At 38.0% G+C, this 15,635-nt stretch overlaps 1 protein-coding gene across 3 annotated transcripts in view; it reads right to left on the bottom strand.

Moving 5' to 3' along the window:
• The window catches only part of FHOD3 (formin homology 2 domain containing 3), a 406,197-nt gene that overhangs the window by 196,179 nt on the left and 194,383 nt on the right, over window positions 1-15,635 (bottom strand). For all 3 annotated transcript variants that reach the window (XM_082479632.1, XM_082479633.1, XM_082479634.1), the window contains exon 5: window positions 996-1,101. In XM_082479632.1, coding sequence (XP_082335758.1) covers window positions 996-1,101 — 106 coding nt within the window. The remainder of the gene's footprint in view (window positions 1-995; window positions 1,102-15,635) is intronic.

The following is a 15,635-nucleotide window of genomic DNA, read 5'->3' as shown; positions in this document are numbered from 1 at the left end:
TACTGACATAGAATATAATTCTGTGGTATTGGTTTGGTTTCTTTTATACCCCCAAAAGTTGGTATTTGTGCAGTCTAATCTTCAAATTCTTCGCATGAAGCCACACTTGCTATCTGCACCCTTGCTTTCTAGAACAGCATTTCTGGTTCTTACAAAATCCTTCTCCGCATTTTTGTATTTGTTTTACTCCTCAATTTGCAGTTTGAGTTTTGGCAGCTAAATATATCGAAGTGACATTTTTAAAGACAGCTATATACGTCAGTCTAAGAAAATTCAAATGAGCAATCCACCACAACTATGCATTCATTAGCGCTCTCTATTTACTATGAGATCATCCAGCAGCAAAGATGCCTTGGTGTGACCGTTCTCCCCTCACTCATAACCCCTTCAAAACACTGAAGGAGCTCTCTGAATTTGCAGCCCGAGTTTCCTGGTTCGATGAAAATCGCACGCATTCATTTGGGCCTCAATACAGTAAATTAGCTTTCTAATCCAGCGACACACGTTTTCCGCATCACTCTTCAAACCCTACCTTTGCCGGTTACCTTTTAAGTGCAAAGAACAGAATGTAAACTTCCAATTACCTGCTTAACTCCAAAATATCAGAGAGCTAAAAATTATTACTAGCTAACTGACCGTAAGATACGACCATCTCACTGTTTAGTCCATAGCTACTAATCACATTCCAAGTTATTTTGCTCTGTGCCCTTTGACATTTACAACTACCTGGTGAAAGCTTTAGAAGGCCTTTTCTTTCTTAGAATTAAAGTTTTTCAGTATAATTTACAAGAAAAGCTGAACAATGGAGAGACTATCAATATTTGAATTTTCCAATTCATCCTGCTCAGCAGCGAGTATTAAACACCCCTTAATTTTCCTACACAACATGCAAGAATTGGGATCAAACTGAGGAACGTGTTCCAAGACACTTAATGTGGCAAGTTGCAGCAGACCTGTGAGAGCAATAAAAACAACTTTTGGATGCATTCCTTTACCTCTCAGGATGTAGTTCTGATAATTCTGGTCGGCCTCTGCTCCCACTTTGATTAAGCAAGTCAGACCTTCAGCGACAACAAACTCATGAACCAAGTCCTTGTCATCCTGCCACAGGAGAAAGGAAAAGCTGTGTTAGAATTCTGAAAGGCAAAGAAACGGGATATATCATAATGTAAAAACAAATGCATGCCTGCGACACTGACTTTATGTTTCAGATGATGTAAGCAAGTTGATATGAAAGTTGTTATATAGAAGACCAGAAGCAGAATTCTGAATTTTAAAATCGGAATTAAATACATCAATGCAAAGCAAGAAAAAACAAGCTTTTACCTTTAGGTCAACTACAGAAGATTAAAATCAGTAAAACACGATTTTTGATTTTTTTTTCATTAAAGGCTTGCAGACATTTTTCCCGATACTATAATCTCATCATACCACATAAACAGACATCCTTAAAGCCTTTAAGTGTCAAGAGAAACAAGAGAAGGTCATCTCTATGCCTTAGCATAATTCCAGTTTCAGTATTTTAAGTGCATACAGCACAAATTTAAAACTGGCGTTTATTGCAATGTAATACTGTATTCATTATCTTAACATAATATTAATTCATTATATTTAGAATGGGAAAGTATAGTGTTGAATATAAGAACACTAGTAGATAATATTCCCACACTGTGATGGAAAACACAGCAAACACAAGAGAAAATACTCCTCAGTATTTCATGGGAATTTATACTTGTTAAAGTGACTCGCTTTTTTTTTAACCATCAGTCCTTTACTCAGTGCAGGAGAATGACCCCATATCACAGGTATATGTGATACCAGGGAGAGGAGGGCTTTGCTGGGCGCTAAATGCATAATACTATGCCAAGGGACTATAGAGCATCGTATCGAAAGCTTGCCTTCTCCTCTTACAGGAGGCTCACGTAGACAAACAGGAGGCTACTAAAATCTTGATCAGACAGCACTTAATGAATTAGCCATACAAATTAGGGACAAAATCAATTTAAAATATTGATGGAGGATAACTACTCTGTGGACAATCATAGTTGCTGAGTCCCTTCTTTGAGTATTTTTAATACACATTTTCATACACAACAGTGTATTAGATAGAATTTTCAGATTTCCAGTAACGCAGCCCTGAGGAGCCAAGATCCAGACAATAGATACTTTTGTTGAGAGCGACTTCTGAATTCACTGCAAACACTGCCAAGGGAAATAAAATAATCAAGCCCCTTTTAGTGTGACAATTCACTTACTGCAAATTTCTTTCAGCCTGACAGTTTATTTGTTATGAATTTCCTTCTCTCACCAGAGCTAAGTTACTTAATTCTTGAAAGCTGATCAAATGTGGTATTTAAAATTCTAAGGTGATCTAGGAATTCATAAGAAATTTAGAAATTATGAGAAAAAGTTTGTTAAAACAATTTAAATATATATTATACAGTCATGGATAGATACACAAATCTATCACATGATAAAGGTGATTTATCCTTTAAAAAGTATATAAAGAGGAAGCACACAATCATTCCCCACATCTTTGCAAAAAAGTGTATCGTAAAACCCCAAAACACATGAGAGAAAATCCACCACTGTGGCACACTTTAGCTAAAAATGTTATTTATTTCTTAGTCTCAATGTTTTATTTTTTCAAGGTGTTATTTTTTTCTGTAGATAGATAAAAGCCTTGATAGTGTTTTCTGAAGAGCTAGGAAGTTTACAAACTCCCATGTCAGACCAGGGCCCTACAGATGCAAACACGATTTTAGGAAGACAAGTTTCCTCTATCCATTTGCCATACTCAAAAGATGATAGAGTAGAGGAAGAGTACGCTGACAATATACCTGTTAATACAGACAGCGCTAATTACATCCGGATTTCCTCTGCTTTAAAGGTGCATGCACAGATCCCCCTCTGCTGCAGCCCACCAGGGAATTTGCTTTGCCATTAGTGAAGAGAACTGAAGAGTTAAGGCTGTTTATATTGATCACCTACGGACATCTTTACAGGAGGGGACCTCTGGCTGGCACTGAGGTTGCTGTATGTTTGGCCAAGCCGCCAATCTAAAGACCGTGGGATGAGGGCCTAGGAAGGGGCATGGTCAGCCAGGGCCTGTCCCATCCCGAGCAGTGGCCTCTGGCAAAGCCCTTCCCCAATGCCACCGGTCAGAGGACTGAACTCTTAATTTTGAAGGAATTGATCTTTAGTTAGTTTGTGCAGCAAGTAATGCCAAAATTCACATGGTGACCTTCCAGAACAACATTTTAAAACAAATGGAGTCCTCAAAAACCAAGAAAGCACACGAGATAAATGCTTTCTGATGATCAAACCCACATCTCAAGTTCATTCCCCACAAACCTGGGGTTACTTCATTTAAAATCAAGCAACTACAAATAAAAACATTAAAAAAATATGCATGCATGCAATATACAGATCCAAATCACACTGGACAGCAAGCAACGTTCAAGCTCACCTTGTACAATGGAGGGCCACCTCCAGAACCACACCCAGGGACCCCAGAGAAGTCTCCTCCCTGGCCACCCCTCGGAGGCAGGAAACTACTCCCTCCCACACAGAGAATCATAGAACCATAGAATAGTTTGGGTTGGAAGGGACCATTAAAGGTCATCTAGTCCAACCCCCCTGCAATGAGCAGGGACACCTTCAACTAGATCAGGTTGCTCAGAGCCCCATCCAACCAGACCTTGAATGTTTCAACATCCCTTTGTATATGGTGTTTTTAATTCAAAGAAACTTGAGTGTTTTTGAATTTTGAACCTTGTTTCTTCTAAAACTCAAGAGAGAGGAAGATATCCCTGGAATTCATCAGCTAAGCTAAAAGTAAAGTTTATTCAAGGTTCAGGTAAACTAAGGCCACATGCCATGGTAATTCACAAGAACTTTGCATGCCTAGAAAGTAAGTTACTTTGCATGCCAAGGGTAAATGGTTAAAAATTCCCTGCTACTCAATAAAGAAGGTAGCAAATTTCCCCTACCTAGAGTGGGAGTGGTGGGAGCAAGGCAAGGGACAGAAAGGACAGGAGTACGTAGAATTTAGAAAAACTAACAGAACTTGGTAGCATAGTGCAGAATCAAGAAAGCTGAGGGCAAAACATCCTCAAAAATAGGTTTTCTACTAATCTGATGACAAATAGATGCATCTTTTATTGGACAACACCGTTGTCTATTTTAAGAGAAACAAGATATATAACAATATAAACTACTGAGTGAAATAATGACAATTATTTTTTCAGATGACAATGGTGTCCTAGCTCTGAGTACACTTCCTTGTTCTTTAAACATCTTTTGTTGATACCTGAGTAAACATTTTGATTTTCCATCAAGTGTGCTTGCACCATTCTTGAGTTGAAAAAAAAAAAAATCTATTCTGCATTGACTCGCAGTCAAATAAGCAGGACTAGAAAAAAACAGGAAAAAGAAATAACTGGTCTGCAGATTCTGATGTTTGTTAATAGACCTAACATGCCTGTTCGGGAAAATAAAAGACAATCGGATGATACAAAAAAAAATATTCCCTATGCTGGAGAAGTTAATAGTAGTTCAGCTTCAGAGACCTTCAGGTCAAACTCAAAAACGAAATAAAATTTTAAACAGCACATAGCCATTAAGGGCTGTTGACATTCAGTGAAAGATAAAAACTGAAATACCAATTATAACTTTAAGATGTTCCCCATAATCTTAAATAGTGAATGCATATTAGAGTATCACCTGGGGAAAAATTAGCATTTATTACTCAAAATATCTCATGCTAAAGATCTGGTTTATGTTGGTGCCTTTTTTTCTTTCAGAAAAAAAAAAAAAAACCAAAACAAAAACCAAACAACAAAACAAACAAGGACCTTCCCAAAGCTAATTCTGAGATCTGCATTTTGGAACTTTTTCAAAGCAGCCAAAGGAGTAAACCACTACAGCATAGTCTCATCCTTGACTGAAAGGAGATATATTACTGGAGAACAGAAGAGGAAATGAAGGGGATGTGGGACTCTAACCAGACTGCTTTTGGAAAGCACTGAATAAACAAATCAAACCTGAATTAAAAAAAAAGCTTTTAAGGTACTTCTCCTTTCCCAAATAAAAGGGAAAAAGAAGGTGTAATGAAGCGGAGTACAAACACATCATGCTCTAGACATAAATCTGACCTCAGTACATTATCTACCCCATCATGTATATACGATGAGAGGAAAGAAGCAAACATCTGGAATGTGCAAAGAAAGATGAAAGGCATCCAAGCCCATACGTTCTACATTGAAAGGAGAATGTTTACATCAGTTTTGGTCTAGGATAATCTTTTCAGACCCATTAACTCACTGACTTGCCAAGTTAGGTGACCTCAAGAGTAAAGGCTACTCTCTAGCAGTAGTAAGAGGTTCAGGTTTCCAGGAAGAGAGCATTCATTGTAGAGAATATATGGTGTCTGTGACAATGATATGTACAAGTAGCTGCCGCGTGTGTGTGATAACAGTTAGAAGGAGGTAGGGAAAGGTTGTCATTTGCTATGGAAATGGACTCCTCCACTAATATCGCAAAGATTTATGACCCCCTAATCAGCAGGCATTAAGGCACTGATGAGAAAAGCAGCAAAACACAGGCAAAGCTCTCTAAGCTTCCTGTTAAGCTCCTGCAACCATAAAGATTGTACAGTGACACAAAGGCTGGCTACTTAAAGTCTTTATGGAAAGATACCATTGGCCTCACCAGATAACTATACTTTACGCGTTCATTCACAAACTTGGAATAGATCATGTCTCTTCCTCTCTTTAGGCACCTCAGAAGGAAAAAAAACCAAGATAATGTACGTCACTTTGTAATAGAGCTCTGGTTTTGTCCAATGTATAATGAAAAAGACATTAAATATATTCAAACTGGTGAGTTTAAAGCTTGCTTATGTGGTTGGCAAAAAGTACAAATCATACTTTCACCTCCGTAACTCAGCTTAGCTATTAAAGAGACCCCTGTGATCAAGCAGTCTACACAGTACGCTCATGTGCTACTAGCAGAATAAGAAGTGTAGGCAGGATTCCCATCTTTCCTACCCGTTCTCCTGTCTCTGTACCATTCGATATATTCTCCAATGCAGTTTTGCAGGGTCTTATCTGAAGGTGGAGACTGAAGACTTCTTTTCCAGGAATGGCACTTTGCGAGAATGCATCTTATCTGATGTGCAGCTTCCACGTGCAAAGATAAATTGTTTACATATTGTTAAAGATAAATCTTTCTGAAGCCTGCTATTTCTGTGGGCCATATGTTTGAAAACTTTTACCCAAAGCATGATTATTTTTATGCCACAACAAAGTTGCTTCGCTTCCTAATAAGAATCAAGGTTTTGGAACACAGTTTCTCAAGGGGAATTTCTTTATTTTAAGCTAACAAGTACTGCTGAAAGCTCCATTCCAAGTATTTGGGAGAACTGGATTAGTAACTGAATGTTCACATTTGGATATGCACATACATATTTCTCTTTTACGTGGCTAACAGCTGTGCAGAACACTGTCTTTCCAAGGAATTATAACAAGATGCTTGTCTGTGAGTTTTGCAGCGAGAAGAACCTCGTTTTTACATTATTTTTTCCTTTCCTTTCACAAGCTATCCCATTGTTTCTGGTTGCTTGAGCATTCCCACATTTAATCCTATGCTGTACAATTCTCTCCTGTTTCTGCTACAAAGTTAAACATTGGACATTTTATAACATTCATTTCTTTAAATAAGGAACCATGGGGTTCCCCAGCCTGTTGTCTCCACATGACAGGTTACAGAGGAAGCCAGCAATCACGTTCTGTACTGACCAAGCTTTCCAAAATGGAAAAGTTGCAGTAATCCAGCCTACAAGTCAGAGCAGCACAGGCAGCCAGGGTACCAGCCATAGCCACGAGAACCTTCTGGCTAAGCTTTGCCTACTGGCTTACAGGAGAGGATTGCACTTACACTGAGCTCCAGCGGCTGACACACTTCACCCTCTGTCTGAGGAAGATCTTCCCTGTCTGCTCTGTCACTCTACAACATCCCTATTAAGAGAGATTTAAAATCTAATGATTCTCATGTCAGCTCTGATTTTGTCTGTAGACCAAAACCAGTAACTTCATAAAGATATACTGCACTCCCATTTGAACGTTGTGAGAACTCACCAAGGCAAAAGACAAGATGAATATTGCCATTTTACCATGCAATGTAGCATAAAAGAAGAAATGGAAACCCTACTGGATTCAAAGAGGAGGAGCATCCTCCTCTGCTGCCTGAAATCTTGCGGGACAAGATGCTGGCAGCATCCCAATACAGAGTCCTACAGGCAGAAAGGGCATGGCTCATTCAGACACTGCCTGGCTTCTGAAGTAAAAAAATCATTATTTTTAAGAGGGGGAGCTAGGAAAAATTTCACTTGTTGCTATGTTCATCGATGAAATAGTATGCTGGGAAAGTGTGCTGTCCCCGCTCCACATTAATAGAGCAAGGTCTCCTTGCAAACCCCTCTTCCTCAGATTCCCCTGCAGGAGTACACGCTGCACAGCAAGGAGGGAGAACTGAAACAGAAACCCTAGATGATTATGCTCAATGTGACAAAAAATAAACTAAACAAGAAAAAATAAATGCATCACTAAAACGCTAGTGCACTCGCAGAAAGTCCCCCCCAAAATATAAATGATGGCCACCCTCTTTAGAAGTGGAAAAAAGAATTTATTTTTTTTTTTAATCTCCTATAAAGTCAAGAGAGGATCACAAAGTTCATCTGGTTTTAGGAGGATTAAGGTTTAGGGATTAAGTTTCATTCATTTGGGGATGTAAATTAGTGGCAGCAGGACAGCAGCTGACTGGTGAGGAAAGGGAGGAAGGAGTAGGAAGGTCAAAGAGCAAAGCCTGCGCGACTGCAGGCTTTTTCTGGTGTAAATCTCAAATGACAATACATCTGGCACTCCACCACAAGAAAGTAAAATGCAGGACTATTACTGAATATACTTGAAAAGCCTCCTGTTACTAAGGGAATAAGGGCAGAATGATGAAATCTGGGTTTCCGTTAGCATCAATGATGGGTAGGTCCTCATTCCACACTTCCTACTCGTAATAGTACAAGCAGAACAGAAATTTACTGATCTTTTTTCCTAAGCATTCCTTTGGCTCTAGCAAACCCTCATGTATACCAAAAAAAAAAAAAAAAAACCAAACAAACAAAAAAAAAAACCAAAAAACAAAACAACCCCACAGCTTGCTCCTAACCTGACTGCCCTGGGCAGCAGTAGCAAGGTGGTAGCACAGGGCTTTGAACAGAATCACAGAATCATAGAATGGTTTAAGTTGGAAGGGGCCTTGAAAAACATCTTGTTCCAACCCCCCTGCCATGGGCAGGGACACCTCCCACCAGACCAGGTTGCTCAAAGCCCCATCCAAGCTGGCCTTGAACACCTCCAGGGATGGGGCCTCCACAACCTCTCTGGGCAACCTGTTCCAATGCCTCACTACCCTCAGAGTGAAAAATTTCTTCCTAACATCTAATCTAAATCTACCCTTTTCCAGTTTAAAGCCATTCCCCCTCATCCTATCACTACATGCCCTTCCATTACCTGAAAACCTTCATGTCCACAGGTTGCCCATATAATTTCAAATGCTTATATGACGCTCTGCCCTATTAGCAATGGAAAATTAAGAGCCAGTTCCTCTCAGCCCTCCTTTCAGATGCCTAGCTCTGTGACCCCAGATTATTAGACATTAGAAATATACCACAATGAAGTCTCCACAAGAATATTTTTAACTATTGCTACCTGCCTACAGTATGCATCACATCTGCTAAAGTTACCAGCAACGTAATTACTCCCATTGACAAGGCTACAATGATGTAGTAATAAAAGAGTTATGCTGTGCTCTATTAGAAACAGAAATCCCAGACCATTTCTGGAGTCCAGCTTTTTTACTGGCTAAGCAACAGGTTGCATTTTATAGATGAAGATTGGCTTGCAATGTTTGCAGTTAGAAAAGCTCATTTTGGCTTGAAAACTGAGTAAACATAGTCAGGAAGTGATTGAAGGAGAATGGACCGCCAAGATATAATTTATAGTTACTTTCCCACACTTTAAACTATAGTTCTGTTCTTTGGACTCCAAAATTATTGATATAATTAAAATACTAGATTGCCAATCCAGAAGTGCCTGATACTATCTAATTCAATTGTCACTGTTTATTTCAGTCCATTTTAAGGGCCAAGTCATCTATTGCAAACAAATCTGGAAAGAAATCCCAAAAACATACACACACGCACACATATATATGCACATACATACATAAACTTGGGTCCTATGAGTCCATCAAGACCGTATTGCAATTTCAACCTAAATTATTTAAGCAGCTACAAAACAATTCCATGTATGGACCAGATGAGCTGGTGGTTAAGCTGGCAAGTCTTCTATTAAACCCTGAAACCTCTTTTCTACTTTGAGTCAGGACACTACTTTTAGAAGATGAACCAAACACAGTTCTCAGGGGTAGGAGGAGAACAGTCTCCTCCTGTCACAAAGAGACGACCTCTCTAAGACAAGTATTTTTGCTCCCTGATACTTGGCAACTCAGAAGCTACCCCAAGACAAGGATGCTAGCCAAGTTCAGTTGCTGTCTTCCTTTCCCCTTGTTCCCACCAGCACACCTAGAAGAATTCCTTGAAAACAAGCGTGCCCTGGACTGGGATGTTCCAAAACTGCAGCCATCTGCTACAGGTAACTGAGGCAGTGGCAGAAGCGTTTTAGCAGTGAAGGGTTTGATGAGTACCAAGCAGCCACTCAATGGAATCTCCTTCCCCTTGGTGGTTGCAAATGCACTTCACCTGCTTTACTGCCCTCACTGGCTGTGCCACAGCTTCCACCCCTCTGCTCTCCAAGCTTTTCCCTACACTCCTCCATGCTTACTCCACACTCTTTATTTGCTTCTCTCCCCCAAACTCTACACCTTCTCAGCTCATTCCTTGTACATCTGTGTAGAAGCATGCCTGTAACGTGACATAAAGACATCAGTATTTTCACAGTTTCCGTTTTTCCTATTCTCCCATCTACTTACATGGAGCAACACTTTACAACAGCATGCAAGGAAATGACCACCCCCCTTTACTTTCAGTGGGGCAATATATCTAAGCAACCTGCAATGCAAAGTTTGGCTTCTAGTGATGATTACAATGACAATTCACCCTCAAGTATCAATTCTGTTTCCTATCCCTGCCATGAGTCAGTTGCCTAAGCAGCAATCACCAAATGCCAGCAATTTTTTTGCCAGCCTTTTAAACACATCTGTGCCAGCTAATCATAACATTATGCCATTAAAGTATTAAAAATAAATTTTCTTTCTTTCCAAGACAAAAACATTTCAAATAGAGACCACACTATTGCTTATTATGGATTTTCACTGTGGCACCAATAAACAGATACAGAAATTCACCCAAGAATAAAGTATTTGATTTTCAGCCATTAATCCCCTGTAGTGTCCCTTCTGAAATACCCTCAAGTCCAGAAATAAATATTCTGTTGTTTCTCAAGATCACGTTTTCTATTGCACTGAAAATACCAGAAAAAGAAATACATAATTTGCTGGTGTTTCCCATTAGCAAAGCAGAGAAGCTGCAACACTTATTATTTCACACCTCCTTTACATAGGGACACATTTTAATCTGTATGCCTTTCTGCAGTTTCTTTTGGATAATTCAAAGAATATATAGAGGCAAAAGAAATGTTTTAATAGTTAACATTACATAACAAATTAAAATGTGTGAAAACGTATCCAATATTTAATACCTTGAAAAAAATATGCAATTCTCTTACAGACAGAATTTCTTCAAGCTTGAGGATATTAGGAAGTACTCTAATGCAAAAGAGGTTCAGAGATCTCTGGACTTTTTTTAAATCTATCTAAATTTGTAAAAATATATAAAACTTTAAACAAGACAGTCTTTCGCAAAGTCTTTCGCAAATTTCTCAAATGGCAGGTATACAGATACCCAAGATATCCAGCGCTGGCCATGTAGCTATCCCAGGAGCTGTCCTGCAGCACACGAAAAAAAAACTTGAAAAAATAAGTAATGGATAAGAATCAAATCCTGCTTTATTAGATCTGTTGAGATTCCCCAGAGTCAAAATCTGTGTTTTTTAGACACAGTTAAGGTATGTTTACAGCATCAAGTTCCAGCCAACAAAACCAGAAGAAAAAGTATGGTACTAGCTAGACAACATTGCATACATTTACAAAAAGATTTAAAAGTTTAAAAAAGATTTTGAAGTTTAAAAGTTTAAAACTTTCTTAGCAATCTCTTATTTTTTTCCTTTTTAAAAAAGTAATCTTGTCTAGCGAAATTAAAGTAACTTCTTAGAATAACTGCTCTTTCCTATAGGGTGCCCATGAAAAAAAGGATAAATTTAAAATCTGAAAACTTTCAGCTCATATTTGTACTATTTTATCAAGGTCCAATACATCATTTCTTACCACCCATTTACCATTCATTTATTACTTTTTCTTCCATAGTGAGATGCATCTTATTTGTATATGAATGAAGAATTGCTCCTTTAAGATTTTGGGTTTCCTTTCATAAAGAGTATTCTTCCTTTTGTATACGTAAAACAAATTCTTTGAAGACCAAGGAGAAAAATCAGCCCATAGTCGTTCATGTTTATACTTTTCTGATGGATAATCAGTGCGTAAAAGACACATATTGGCACTTACACGTAGGGAAGGAAATAGAAGTTTGCACTGCTAAGACGAAAATAAAGATATCTTCAGTGGATGCAACTGAAATCCCCAAAGAATCACTCATCTCTTAAGTTAATTAAAGACAAACCAAAATTTAGAGAGAGAGAAGAGTGCTTAGCCTGCATAGCAAAGTTGCTCCCATACCACACTTATATTCTTACTTTAAGTCTGCTTTCTTCAGTTACCAAGACAAAATTATTGTGATCCCGCCTGATCTTCACCACCATCTTTCAAGAACATCCTGTTTCCCCTTTACTCTGAACGTGGTGTTTTGCTTCTTCAGTAACTTTGGTCATTAACTTCACTACTTTCTCATAACCTGCCCAATTCCTGTATCAGCTGAGGGAGCTGCAGGTAGAAAGCCTGTGACTTACTGTGACACTGTAATGCTTGCTTCTGGTGCTCTCCCTGCACTTAACCTTGCAGTTGTTCACCTGAGAAAGATCTCAGAGTTACCATCAAGTTCTACCACTGGAAATGGTGGGCTACCTGTTTGGGTTGTACAGAGCAATAAACCGATGCACTCTTGTCTTTCAGGAAACGGAACTGAACTGTACTACAATTCTTAAAACAGGTTGAAAGAAAAGAACTTTGAAAAGAAATTCTACTACTGTTTTCGGTAAATGTAACCATTTGGAAGTAACTTTCTCCTTTTAATATTTTATTATTTCACTTCATGAAGACGTAGATAATTACAGGATCTTTCTCCCTAGATAACTTTTTTTACCCGTGAGTGTAAGAAGCAAGCAAGCAAAAATAAGTCGCACCTCAGTATCAGATTAATCTATACAATTATTAGCCAGAAAAGCTTCGGTTGCCTTCCCCTGTAAAGATAAAGCATTTAGAGGGAAATGCACAAAAAAGAAGTCCTGCTGTCACTGCCTCTGTTTGTTTACAACAGTCCATCTACCAGTATACACTCAACCACCAAGTAAAAATAACTCTGAAACTAAAGACATTTTATGACATTGACTTGACGGGGACAGAATTTCATCCTTTGCACCTTGAGTAGACAGAAGATACATCAATACACGGTAGTTTTTTCCTCCCAGTTAATAGTGGAATTATAAATTACTAGAAATGTCACCTAGACCGGACCCTACCAGGGATATTCCTCCTGGCAACCAAGCAGCAGATCAGACAACGTTCTTGCATCGTATACCTGAGGAAGCTAATGTAGACAGGCTTCCTGTTTCAATTTGAAAATTCACACAAATTAGAGAATAAATAATGGTGGCTTCCCAAATTTTTAGGCTGTCCTTGTGGTGGAAGAAGTTCACATTTTATAGTGTCATTAAGAACTGTTTAGATCTTGGCCCCTAACATTGCTGAGGCATGAAGACATTCTATTTCCCAACAAAACTGAGAAAATGCTTTTGACGTTTCCTGTGTCATAGCTATTTTATTTATAATCTCTAAACAGTAATGAGGCATATAATTTATAAAATAGGATTAAACAGATATGTAAATTACTACGCAGAATTACGGTGAATTAGATTTCGGAAGAAAATTAAGGTTTCTCTTTTTTTCATGACTTAAGAACCCTTCCAAGAGGGCTCTTAAAGGGGAGAGGTGGCAACCTGCCTCACAAGTGATGACAGCAGCCCCTAAATCAAGTGTCACGAAGCTTCAAACCCTAAGGAGTCATCAGTCATGCTTGCAAGAGGGGAAGGAGCAGCCTCCTTCCTTGAGATCAATGAGGCAAACACAGAATACCCCTTCTGCTCTCCTAAGGATGATTGATGACTCCTTAGCAGCTGAAGTGTGTGACATTTGATTTCACTCACTGATAAGATTGTCTCTATCCAAACACCTTCTAGTTAATCTTTCCAGTGCCCCTACATAGCTGTTCTTTGTGACATTTTACACAAAGATCAATTGTTCAATGATTAATGAATTTCTCAACTATAGAAGAAAATTCTGTAAGAGAATTTTTGTAACTGTTGCCTGATATTCTGATCACAACACAAAACGGGAATCTAGGTTCCTCAAGAAAAATAATGGGAGGTCTCCTGCACTTGTCAAATGACACTTAGTGGGGAAAGCAGTCCTAAAAGCAAACTGGCTTTTTTGCTTAACACTTTAAAATATACCTTTTAGGTCTGCTTTTGAGAAAAACTAATGCATTGATTAACTAAAAGGATTTTCCAGAACTTTAAGAAGCAGTTTTACACGAGTACAGATTTCAACAGACTTGAAACATGCTTTATAGCTTTCTTATTTTTTCTTACAACACCATATTCTTCTCCAGTTATTTCATGTTTTGAAATTATGCAATTAGCATGAGTTGAAATTATGGTCTGTAATATTTTGTAACTACAAGGCACACTTTTGTTTATAGGTTCTAAAACATGCCTGCTTTATATTACATCTAGTCATATCAGAGGTCTTGTTAAATAAACTTTTTTAATATCACGTAAATTGCGCGGCACTATTTACATATATTATAGTGCTCATACCCAATTTTTCTGCTTTTAAGATTGATATTGAATTAAATGTTTTAAGCAGCTGCATTTTTCTCTCTCTTATGATATCACAATCAGGAAATGCAAGAATGTTTTTTGACCCTTATTTTATAAGTGTAATGTTCAGCTGGATTCTGCCCTGGAGGCCTTCGGGAGTTTTAGTACTTTGCACAAAATTCACGAATCTCTGACAAATGCAAGAAGCAGGCAAGTCAGAATTCTGTCAGAAAATACATTCAGAGGGAGCTAACCTGTACTTCAGCAGGTTGTCAATTATATCTGTATTTCTTTTTTCAGTTCTTTTAAGGTCAAATGCTTCATATACTTCTCATCTGAACATTACTTTCCTTTCTCTGTAAGTTTGTTCGTCAAAAAGCATACTGGTAAATCAGAAGAAGGATACTACAGTACAGTCCAGCAAAAGATGATGAGTGTGGCTATCTTAACCCTTCAGAATGAACGACAGGAACACAATGGCATTACTGTCAAAGAAAAATGCTCCACATAACTTCATTATTTTGCCAAAACTAGCCCACCAGAAGAAACCAAAGAGAAATTCCAAGTTTGGACTTGCCAAAAGAATCTTTCATTTAAAATTTGAAACAAAGGGATTGCTTTTGCCAAACATTGCTAAGCTTCGCCGAGGCCTCGCGTGAAAAACCAAGAACTCAGACTATTTGGAATTCATATTTGATGTAAAACTTGGGCTCGTTCCCACTTAATACAAATAAGAGACTGCACGTTACCTTGAAGGTCTTTAAATTAAAAATTATACTGACACAGAACTGTGCCAAATTAACTCAGCTATGATGAAATGATTATAAAAACATGGTGTTACGAACTGTCTTGGCACTTAAAGACATGATGAAGTCTCCATAACACTCTGAAAATTTGTTAAAATGAAAATAAAGACCGGTTCTGAAGTCAACATTTTATTTCTGAAACGTTATATTCCTAAGGAATTTAAACTACTAAATATAACGTGATAAAAAATCAAACAGATATTTATGTTGAAAAATAGACCTTTTAAAAAAAATTTAACATAATGATAGCTTTATAATGCTAACAACACTTTAATGTTGTAGGCAAAAATTAAATTAGGTATGACCTTTTGCACAATAATGTTTCGTCTATAATATAACCTTGTAATATTAACTTGTATTTTTCTTCACTAAAAATTGAAATAGCTTTTCTTTCGAAAACAGATATAAAATCATCTTTCATCTTCTCTCATAGTTCATCACAAGATAAACTAAAATCATGCTCAAAGGATGCCCTTAGCAATGCCAGTAACTGTTGTTAAGGACAGCGAAGTTGACAGGTAAACAGGAGTGTACATCATCCAGGGTTCCATTTTCCAGTTTGAAGTGTACTACCTCAAATACTTGAGCATATGATATGAATACTCTCCAGCTTGAAAAAGACTTCTCCTCAATTATCCGCTAA

Source organism: Vanellus vanellus (genome assembly GCF_965231255.1).
Source record: "Vanellus vanellus genome assembly, chromosome: 2".
In the NCBI taxonomy this organism is placed as follows: Eukaryota; Metazoa; Chordata; class Aves; order Charadriiformes; family Charadriidae; genus Vanellus; species Vanellus vanellus.
Note: the sequence above shows the minus strand (reverse complement) of the source record. Positions and strands in the feature narration are given on the sequence as shown.